At 57.2% G+C, this 10,861-nt stretch overlaps 1 protein-coding gene across 1 annotated transcript in view; it reads right to left on the bottom strand.

The window, feature by feature from the left end:
• Nucleotides 1-2,556: 2,556 nt before the first annotated feature.
• LOC120861187 (transmembrane protease serine 6-like) overlaps nucleotides 2,557-10,861 on the bottom strand; it is a 39,611-nt gene continuing 31,306 nt past the window's right edge. Inside the window, exons 12-18 of the mRNA XM_040236839.1 lie at nucleotides 10,714-10,812; nucleotides 9,654-9,767; nucleotides 8,139-8,255; nucleotides 7,646-7,814; nucleotides 6,020-6,291; nucleotides 3,894-4,030; nucleotides 2,557-3,372 (exon numbers count right to left, since the gene is read on the bottom strand). Of these exons, the coding sequence (XP_040092773.1) occupies nucleotides 3,214-3,372; nucleotides 3,894-4,030; nucleotides 6,020-6,291; nucleotides 7,646-7,814; nucleotides 8,139-8,255; nucleotides 9,654-9,767; nucleotides 10,714-10,812 (1,067 nt within the window). The 3' untranslated portion in view covers nucleotides 2,557-3,213. The remainder of the gene's footprint in view (nucleotides 3,373-3,893; nucleotides 4,031-6,019; nucleotides 6,292-7,645; nucleotides 7,815-8,138; nucleotides 8,256-9,653; nucleotides 9,768-10,713; nucleotides 10,813-10,861) is intronic.

The following is a 10,861-nucleotide window of genomic DNA, read 5'->3' as shown; positions in this document are numbered from 1 at the left end:
TGGATCAGGGGCTAAACTTAAGGTGGGATAGACAGTCCAAAGGTAATGGGGCTTTTCCCCAAAGTCCTGGGGTCTGCCTGTTGTCATTCTCCCGTGTGTGTTGAGGGGAAGTATCATGGCTGAATCCTCTGTCTTGTGGGTGGGTGTCCAGGGTACCAACGCTGCCTTGCTGGGTAAACTTTGGAAAGTATCTGCCCCTCTCTGGGTCTGTTTCTTCATGGGTAAAGCAAGGGGTTGGACAAGGTGACTTCTAAGGCTCTGCCCCCAGAGTTACTCAGTCTCCCACAGCCTCCAGGCAGACATGGATTAGCTGGGATGCTGAGGGCTGGGGAGCTAGGCTTCCAGGCATCTAGAGTTTCCCTACCTCACCACACCATTCAGCTGGCCCTCTGCTCCCCAGCTTTGCCCTGCCACCTCCGCTCCATCCTAACCTCCCAGGACGTCCCCTCTGCTTACCGCTATGATACCTTCTGGTCACCTCCACCCCCTGTCCCAAGTCCTGAGAAATACAAACCCCAGGCTCCCCTCCATCTTCTCAGAGTCCAACGAAGCCCCGCCCACCCCCACCCCACTTGGCCAATTCTGTCACCATGTGCTGGTCCTACTGAGTGTCTATGTTGCTTCCCTCCTCCCCTCCCCCCAGCAGTTTATCTTGCAGGTGTCAAGACTAGGATAAGGCCAGGAATTTGCATTTCAGCAAAGTACCCTCTGGCAGTGTTCTGCTCCCCCTTTGAGAGGCCCCCCGGGGTAGTCCTGTCCCCTCCCCAAAGGTGACCCCCCCGTAGCAGCTGCTCCATCTGCTCCGTCTCCACAGGGGGGACCCAGCAGATGGAGGGCCCCCACACGTGGCTCCGGTGGCTACTCCTTGTCTCCCTTTGAAAACCCTCTGGAGACTAGGTCCCTGCTGAGGCTCCCCGCTGCTTCTTCCTGCCACTCAGGCTCCAAGGAAGACTTGTCTGTGCTTGACACCCTTCTTCCTCACCTCTATCAGGGCCCACCCCATAGCCCTCCCTGATCACTCCCACTCAGGCCACAGCCTTGGCTGCTAAGACTCCACCCCTTCAGCTCCCCTCCAGCCACTGGACATACCACCCCTCAGCCTCCTACTCTGGGCCCCCACTTCTACAGTGCGTGTGTCTTCCCTACCTCTTTGGTCTTCCCTGGACCACCTTCCATGCAGGGTGGTTGGAAAATCCCCCCTCCAAACCTCTCTCAAGCTCTGCCTATCTCCTGGACATCTCCCTCCTAGAGGCACCCTAAGTTCATGATACCTTCCCAGAGCCTTTCTTTCCCCAGGTGCCCCAGGTCAGGCAATGGGTCCTCCACCAGCCCAGCTGGGAGAGGTCCTCAGATTACCCCCACCACCCATGCACCTGGAGGATAATGAAGGTCCTTCAAAGCTGTGTCCATCCCCACTGCCCTGCTTGGTCCAGGCCTCCTTTTTGAGTTCTACAGCAGCCTCCTCACCAGCTTCGCTGCCTCCCATTTTCTCCACGCTGATGTCAATGTTGGTTCTAAATGTGAAGCCACTTGTGTGTCACCTTCCTGCTCTAGAACCTTTCCTGGCTCCCCAGAGTGCCCAGCATCAGATCTTTAGCTCCACTCCAAGTTCTTTGCCATCTCATCTCAGTTTGCCCCTCCCCAAAGGAATTCTTCCTTTGCTTTGCCCCTAACCCCAACCTCTGTCCAAACTAAAAACAACTGACTTTCCCTAAGAGGCCACTGACTTTGAGGACTCTGTGCCTTTGCATATCCTCTTCCCCTGCCTGGAATGCTCTTCCCTACTTTGGCTGCCTTTGAATCCCAACTCAAGTTTCCTCCAGGCAGCTCTCCCTGACTTTCCGAGTTACTGGCTGCCTCCCCCAGAACCCTTCACACTGGATCACCATCCCACCCCTCTCGAGATCAGGAGCCGAGTTCTGTGAGCTCCATGACCCCACTACAGCACTTGGCACGTGGTCAGAGCCTGTGAGGTGCTGAATAAGGGACGCAGAATGCAGAGGCAGTGCTGAGACAGAGAAGTGGTCGCCTGGGAATCAGGAGACAGGGCTTCCGCCCCAGGCTCCACTCCTGACCCCTCCCTGGTGTGATCAGGAGGCTCCTTGTCCCTCAGTTTCCTCCTAGGCTTCCAGAAGAAGCCCAGCACTTGTCCCAGCCCTGACTCTGACCTGTGTGTGTCTGACTCTTTGTGGCCCAATGGACTGTCCAAGGGAGTTTCCAGGCAAGGATACTGAAGTGGGGTGCCATTTCCTACTCCAGGGGATCTTCCCAACCCAGAGGTTGAACCTGTGTCTCTTGCCTCTCCTGCTTGGCAGGTGGAGTCTTTACCACTAGCGCCACCTGGGAAGCCCAACTCTGACCTGAGGGCACCCAACCACTGCCTTTCCAGTGTGGCTCCTGGGATTTAGGCAGATGCCCTGGAGGTCAGCCCTACCCCCACTGACCCCGCCTTGGCCTTCTGGACACTTAGCCAACAGGCTGAGCAGATAGCAAGGGTCTGTTCAGTCAAGGGCATGAGATTGGTGTTGGGGCCCCATTCAACCCCCAGAGTAGGACCTTGGGTCAGACGGCTTTATTCCACAGGGCAGCTGAGCTCACCTCCTGGTGAGAATGGACAGTGAAGTCCCAAGGGGCAGGTGGGGTTGGGAGGACCCTGGACCCAGGGCTCCCCACCCTTTGGCTTGCAGTGGCGGCTGGCCCACTTGACTGTCTCCAGGACTCTGAGGGCCCTTCCTGTGGGAGCACCTTCCTCCTCCACCACTCAAGTTAGGCCGAGGGCTTCAAAGGCCGGAATCTGCTGTCTGGAGAAGATGCCATCCCAACAGCCTTTGCACTGGGGCAGGGGTGGTGGCGGGAGGACCTTGCAGCCACAGGATCACTGCTCCGCTCTTCCCCACAAAAGTCAGCAGCGGAGGAGCAGGGAGGAGAAGAGAGAATCAGGAGGTGACAGCCTGGATGAGAACCCCCCATCCAGGACTGGTGACCATCCCAGGCCTTCAGGGGTCGTCTGGACCACCAGCGAATGGCCCACCTCCCTCCTTGTACCCTCACTGAGGCTGATATCAGGCATTAGGTTGGGGGACAGGAAAGACACCACCTCCTGTCCCTTCCAGGCCCTGCTGCCTGCAGAATACTTGCTCCCAACCCCCCAGTGGGTGCCCTGGGCTCTCTGAGTCCAAGAGGTAGGCCCCTGCTCTGCAGGGGGGCAGCTCCTCAAGTCAGCACCTGCTGGATCCAGCCGATCACACCAGTGATGCGGGTGTAGACGCCAAAATAGTTGGGCCGGCCGCAGCCCAGACCCCAGCTGACCAGCCCTGCCAGGAACCAACGGCCACTGGGCTCCTTGCACACCAGCGGGCCACCTGAGTCACCCTGTAAGGCGCGGAGAGACAGCAGAGTAAAGGAATCCACTTCCAGGTAAAGGGCTGGACTACTGGGGATATTCTGAGAGTGACAGCAGGAAAATGACAACCCCTTTGGAAGCCTCTAACACATGGAGGGAGCCCGAACCAACCCAGCCTGGCCTCCAGAGGGGCCTGGCTGTCACGGAAGCTTGAATGTGTGTCCCGATGCCCTGCCCAGCTCTGCCTCCATTCTGTGAGCTCCGTCTCGTCCTCTCTGCTGGGTCACTTGGGCAAAGTGCCTCTCAGAGGATAAGAAGCAGAGCTGGGGTTGGGTCTCAGACCTGGCACCTGGGTCTCTTCTGATCTGGGGTCTGCAACCTGGAGGCAATCTCTCAACCTCCCAACCCTCAGTTTCCTCACCCACAAAGTGAGGACAGCCAAGCCCACCTTGCCATGAGGCTGCTGCAGGCTGCTGTGAGCCGAGGGCCGGGCCCTGGTGATGAGAGCCGTGCCCTCTCCCCACCCCCTGGCACACTCCGCGGGAGTCACCTGGCAGGCATCCTTCTTGCCATTGCGGTAGCCGGCGCACAGCATGCGGGGTGTCACCTGGTAGCGGTAGGCCTCGCTGCACAGGTCCTGCGGGATCAGCTGCACGTCCACCTTCTGCAGGCCGTTGCTGGTGGGGCCTGCCCAGCAGGGTTGAGGGCAAAGGTAAGAGGATCTGAGGTGCCCAGGGCCCCGTCTCTTCTCTTGTCTGTTCCTTTCGTATCTCAAGAGCTCCTTCCTCGTCCTGCTCTGCCCTCCCTCCCATCTCCACCATCCCCCTCACTGACACTCTGTTCTGGCTCCTTCTCCAAGTGGCTCGTGGGGACAGAGCCCCCCCACCCACCAGGCCAGTGTCCTCAGGTTCTCCTCCATCCCCTCCTCGTGCCTGAGGCCTCTTGGCCGCCTCCCCTCTTCTCTGTGACAGCCCTGGGGAATTTTTCCAGAGCACACACCTCACGCCTCTGCTCCCACCTAAAACTTAGTCAGCGTCTGCTCATTGTCCAGCCAGCGCTTCTCCTCGAGGATTCGTGTTAGGACCCCGCCACCCAACCATGGAGTTTCAATATACACCCTGTGCCTAGCTCCACTGGAGGATCCGGTCTGTTCAGCTGGGGTGGGACCCAGACGCTGGTTTTCTTTCCTGAAGCCCTGAGACCTTCATTCAGGTCAGGAGTAGGAATCCTAGCTCAAGATCCTGACTGAGATCCCCTGCCTGTCCTTCCTGCCTGTCCTCACCCAGATCCACCTGCTCCCGGCTCCCCTCTGGTGCTGGGTGTTCTCAGGTGGGTTGCCACCTATGCTCTTACCAGAAACGCCTTTCCGCTTTGCTGGGACACTGCTGACCCACCTGCAAGCCTCAGCTCAGCCCACCCCTCCTCTGGGCTGTCGTTGCCCCCACACCCCCATCCGTGTCAGCTCTTAGCACTGTCTCCTATTCATTTTTATACTGCTTTGTCCAACTCAATGCCCGCCATATAGCAGATGTTCACAAATGTATCACTAAATGAATGAATGAGCAAGTGGACTGATCCTTGCTTGACCTCTATTCTCTATCATCTTCTTGGACAAGTCACTTTACACGTGAGCCTCAGCTTCTCCATTTTACATTATCCCTCAACCTCACCCACCTCCAGATTGTAAAGCACAGTATACACTCCTGAACACCACCACCACGAAGGGTGCAGGGCATGGCTGTAGTCGTGTATAGAACTGAGAGCTGGCCTCTAGGGACAGCAGCCTCTGGTCAGTGCAGGAGGGAAGGACAGAAACTCATGTTTCTGGGAGGCAGTAGCAGGAACAGCAGAGTCTCTGGGGTCAGACAGTCCTGGGTTCTAGTCTCTATTCCAACTCTCCCTGGCTGTGTGACTTTGAGTCAATACTAAATGTCTCTGTTTTCCCATCCTTAAGATGGGGTCCACGATTACCAATAACTAGAGTTGTTGGATGGATTAAATGAAATCATGTTCCCCTAAAATCTAACCTCCATGTGGTAAGTGTTAATAATTAAAAGTGTCCCCCCAACACAGACATATACCCTCCCATTGTCCAAGGAGCACAGGGTTGGAGCTTGCCCAAGGGTCATGGGGTCCCTGGCCTGCCCTGTCACCCCACAGATATCCCCCAGGATCGCCTCCATGACCTTGGTTCTCCTTAAGTGCCCTTCACTTGAAAGGTATTGAAACTCCAATACTTTGGCCACCTGATGCGAAGAGTTGACTCATTGGAAAAGACTCTGGTGCTGGGAGGGATTGGGGGCAGGAGGAGAAGGGGACGACAGAGGATGAGATGGCTGGATGGCATCACCGACTCAATGGACATGAGTTTGAGTGAACTCTGGGAGTTGGTGATGGACAGGGAGGCCTGGAATGCTGCAATTCATGGGGTTGCAAAGAGTCGGACACGACTGAGCAACTGAACTGAAGTGCCCTTCTGGAAGGAAGGGAAGGGCCAGGGAGACAACCCATGGCTGTAGTAAAAGCCTTTTTTTTTTTTTTTTCTATGAAATACAACCCCATTTAATCCAGGACTAGCAAGAGTGGAGCCCCAGGGTCACTCGCCAACTCCCTTCCAGGCTCAGAAGTTAGGCGAGCCAGACCCACCCCATCTCCCCTGCCCGCAGTCCAGCTCACCGCCTTCTCGCAGGGCACCCCAGCCTGTGATCCAGCAGTGCAGGCCCGGCTCGAAGAAGTGGGATCGGGCAGGCAGGCAGACGGGCTGCACGGCGGCCGAGCGCACCACGGGGTGGTCGAGCTGCAGCAGGGCCACGTCGTAGTCATGGCTGTCCTCCTCGTGGTATGGATGCAGGAGCAGGCGGCTCACCTTGAAGGACACCTCACCCGGCCAGCGTGAGCTCTGCCACACTTTGCCCAGGAACACGGTCCACAGTGCCGGGGATGCCATGCTGGGGGCGGGAGGGGGACTCGCTCAGCGGCCGCCTCCCCCATCCCATCCCAGATCCCTGTGATAGACAGCATTCCCACCTGGGACCTGGTCCCCCACACCCATCCCCACCCTGCTCTGGTAGACCGTGCAGCTGGCAGTGTGGTGCTCAGTGCTGGCCCTGGAGTCTGACTGCCTGGATTTCAGCCCCAGCTTCATCCCTTCCTAGAGGTGAGTGTACCTCTCTAGGCCTCAGTCACCCTATCTGTGAAGTGGGAATAGCATCTTCGGCTCATATGTTCCGTTCCTGGGGGAATTCAATAAGACTGTGGATGTAAAAAAAAAAAAATCCAGCACAGTGCCAGGCACTGGCAGATGTTTTCTGTGCACTTTATAGATGGAGAAACTGGGAAACCCCTGGAAATTGCGAGTCCTCAGGAGGAGCGGGTGGGAGTTGAGTGTGAAAGAATCGGCAGAGACTGGGCTGTGCAGACCCCTGGAGGCTAGGTCAGCATCCAGGTCTTTCTCTACCCTGTGGACAGTGGGGAGCCAGGGATGGAGTGAAAGAACCTGGGTAGTCAGACTGAACCCAGAAGGGCAGCTGGGCACCCAGGCATAGGATGCAGAAGGGAGCTGGACTCTGGGCTGCTGCAGTGACGCAGGGGTGATGGTGGCAGCATGGACGGGCAGTGGCTGAAGATGTGTTCGGACTACCGAGAGGGCTTGCTGCCTGGCTGAGTATGGGGGAGAAGGAAGGGCGCCCGGGTGGCTCCAGGCCTTTGGCTTGGACTGGGCAGACCCAGGAAAGAGGAGGAGGTGTGGGGAGAGAGTCCAGGGCTGCCGTGCTGGGGGCTGGGTCTGGAGCACAGGGCATCAGGCTGGAGGTGGAGAGGGGCGCTGTCAGCTCACCATGGAGATGGGGGGATGTCTGTAGGCAGGGTGAGATGGCCCTTCTTGTGGGCTTCTCTGCATCTCTCTGTCCCTGGGGTGGGGGACAGGCACACCTGGAGAAGGGTGTCACGACCTCTGACCAGGGCGGGAATTCTGTTCTCAGCTCTACCCCAGTGTCTAGCACAGCCTCTGGCACATAGTAGAAGCACAACAAATATTGCTGAATGGAGGAATGAGTAAGTGAATGGCTCACTGGCCCAGCTGAGAGCAAGACACCAGAAGCAGAGCACAGCAGGGGTGAGCAACCTTTCCCAGGGCGCAGAGTGTATTCTGGTAGTCAGGGCTGAACCCAAGTGTCGGGACAGCAAGTCTGAGGGGCTTCCCACAACCCTCCCTTCTGTCTGCTGAGATCTCAGACACGCTGCCCCCACCCCCTCACCACCACCTTCCTACCCACCTCTCGTGGCCTGTGTCCCCAGGCTCACCTTTCCTCCTGGAAGCAGTGGGCAGCAGTGATCACCCAGCGGTCAGCGATGAGGGCCCCCCCACAGATGTGTCGGCCACGAACCTGGAGGCTGGCCTGCCACGGCCACTCACCCTCCGAGGACACGGCCCCGCCCACGATGCGGCCTGAGGGGCCCTGAAGGCCACAGTCTGGGGGCAGGGGCAGGGGTGGACGGAAGGGCAGGGGTAGAGGCAGGAGAGAACCAGTGAGACAGAGACAGAAGGAGAGGCATGGAAGAGGAGAGAGGAAAGACACAGAGGGGGCCAGGGAAAGGGAATGAGGGAGCGAGAGAGAGGGAGGTGGGCAGGATCCCCACGAGGGGGCAGAGGTGGGGTAAAAAGAGACAGATGGACAGACGGTGAGCTCTCCCTCCAGCCCCCCAGGGTGGGCACCTCCCTGCCCCCCATGCTCGTGGGCCCAGCAGGTGGAGGGTGTCCTGCCCACCCCAGCCTGTCGGAGCGCCCAGGGCTCACCGCAGTGCTGCTCGTCCGAGCCGTCCCTGCAGTCGGGGTGCCCGTCACACTGCGGGTTGGGCTTCTTGACACAGCTGCGGTCCTCACACTGAAAGGTGAAGGTTCCACAAGGCACCCCTAGGATTGGGTGGGGGGCAGGGTGCAGAGGGTGGGTCCCTGAGCCCGAAGGAGTCTCCAAAACAAGGCCCAGGGAAGATGGAGCCTGAAAGAGGCCAGGAGACGACTGGGGAGGGGTCCCTTGATCACTCTAAAGGGTCCCCTGAGGCTCCTTTAGGATTCCCTAGAGGCAGGCCGTATCCCCTCCTGACCCCTCGCTCCCTCAGACCGGTGTTTTGAGAGAAGGTGATGTCTCCCCTCTCAGACCTGGGCTCCTGACGGTAGGGTCATGCCTTCCCCAGGTGTGGTACCTGAAGCCAGAACTGTGCCTCCACCTTGAGATGAGCAAGGCTCCCAAGAACAAGGCTATGCCCCTCCCATCATATTCCTTGGCCTGGCAGCCCTCCAGGCCCCACCCACCTAGACACCCACCTGCTCCTCACTGCCTTCACTGTGAAGAGTTTCTGCCCCACCAGCCAGACTTCACCTGGTCTCCTTTCCTCCTCTATTTAAGTTTTATTTCTCTTCGAGGCCCAGTTCAAAGCCCACCTTCTCTAGTTTTCTCAGCCTCATCTCCTCCTTGCCCTCCAGTCTTCCTATGCTACTGGATATGATGTTCAGAGGCTTTGGCCCAGAGTAACCCATCTTTTTTTTTTTTTTAATCAGATAATCCCCAGAGGACGGGGACCACTTCTCCGGTGCCTTTTATTTCATTTTCCTTATTCTGCCTTGCATATCACTGGGTAATCTGCAAGTGAAGGTTGGATGGTCTGAGAGATGGATGGGTGGGTGGATGGATGGATGGATAAAACAATGGAGACTCAGACAAGAGATTGGGCAGGCCAATAAATGTGCAGTTTGATGGTCTGATAAGAAGACTGACACACAGCTATTTAGATGAATAAGGTGCCAATGGACAAACAACTAGTTAGATCCCTGGATGGATGCCTGCACCTGTGCATTCATGGATGCATGGATGGAGGATGGAACAATGGACATACAGACAGGTAATTGGGTAAACAAATAAACCCAATAAATGAGTAGATTGATGGCTTAGTGGACAGGGAGATAGGTGGTTGGACAGGCTGATGGACGAATCAGTGGGTGGATGTATGAATCAACGAACAGACAAATAGTTGGAGAGACCAGAAGACAGATGGATGGACAGATGGATGGATGGATGGATGGATGGATGGAAGAATGGGTGGATGGGTATTTGGATGGATGAATAGATAGATGGATGGATGGACAGATGGATGGGTAGACAGATGGACATATAGGCACACTTATAGATGGGCAGGTAAGTATTTGGACAAGAGGGCAGAAACCTTTGTGGAAGAAGCATGGAGAAGGGCCAGGCCGTCTGGCTGAGCCCATTCTTTGATTTCCCTCTAGATACCTAGTCATACCCTGCCCTACCTTCCTGGCATTGCTCTTCATCACTCCCATTGAGACAGTCGGGCTGCCGGTCACAGACCCTGGACAGGGGGATGCACGTGCTGTCCTCCTGGCACTGGAATGTGGCTCTGCAGACTGTGAGGACACAGAGGAGGGGCAAGTGGGAGGAAGCCAGAGGCACCAGGCTGGGACTTTGTGTTGCCTGGAGACCATGCGTGGTGTCGCAAGTTATGATCACAAATCTCTTTCTCAGCTACTTTGCACCTGAGTCTCACAGCAACCCGGTGAGATACTCCATTTCACTGGTGGAAAAACGGAAACAAAGTGACTTGTCTGAGGTCACCTGGCTGAGCGAGAACTTGAAGCCAGATGTTCTGGTTCCAAATACGAGGTGCCTTCCTCAGCATGAAGGCAGGATCAGTCCAGAGGCAGGCACATCCCCCTTCCCTCCTACTTCCCTCCCACATGTATAGACTTTGATGGGATGCAGGCTGCTGTGATGGTGACTCTGGGGGCCAGAAGCCAGGATTCAGAGGCAGAGTTATTATTCCAAGAGAATCCTGGCTTGGGGACCGTCAGAAGCCCCTTCTGACCCCCTTCTGCCGGGGTTGGGTGGCGGTGAGCACAGCCCCAGGAAGAGTCAGCAGCTCCAGTCTGAACCGCTGCAGTGGAGGGCCCTGCTCAAAAGAGGCAGATACGGTGTCCTCTCTTTGGCCACCCTGGGCCTGCCCAACCCTGCTTAAGTGCCTTCTTCCTCCTGGGCCTGCCCTCCCTCATCTGCTCTGTTCCTTCTCGGATGGCTGCCTGGGCAGAAGGCTGAGGGTCGTAGCCTGGTGGCAAGAAGCCATGAGCTGCGAAGCAGCATACCTGGGTCCCCGTTTGTCTCTGCCACTGCCCCACGGGGAAACCCTGGAGAGGACACTTGCCCACCCTGTGCATCCACCCTGCATCTCAACACAGCGAGGGAGTTTCCTGAATGCTGATAATGGGAGCTGCCCATTGGGAGCTCTCGAAACGATAGGCTCAGCCCAGCAGCACAGAGGTGGGGAGAGAGGAGGGACCAAGTGGGTGGGCTGCTCACCGCAGTTTCTCTCATCCAGGCCGTTGGGGCAATCCTTGACCCCATCACAGGTGGGCACACAGAGTCCGTTCACGGAGCAGAGGAACTCTCCAGGGCAGGCTGGATGGGGAGGGCACCATCAGGACACACATCATTATGAAAACACGTG

Source organism: Oryx dammah, unplaced genomic scaffold (genome assembly GCF_014754425.2).
Source record: "Oryx dammah isolate SB20612 unplaced genomic scaffold, SCBI_Odam_1.1 HiC_scaffold_11229, whole genome shotgun sequence".
NCBI lineage: Eukaryota > Metazoa > Chordata > Mammalia > Artiodactyla > Bovidae > Oryx > Oryx dammah.
This window is presented reverse-complemented; position numbering and strand designations above follow the sequence as displayed.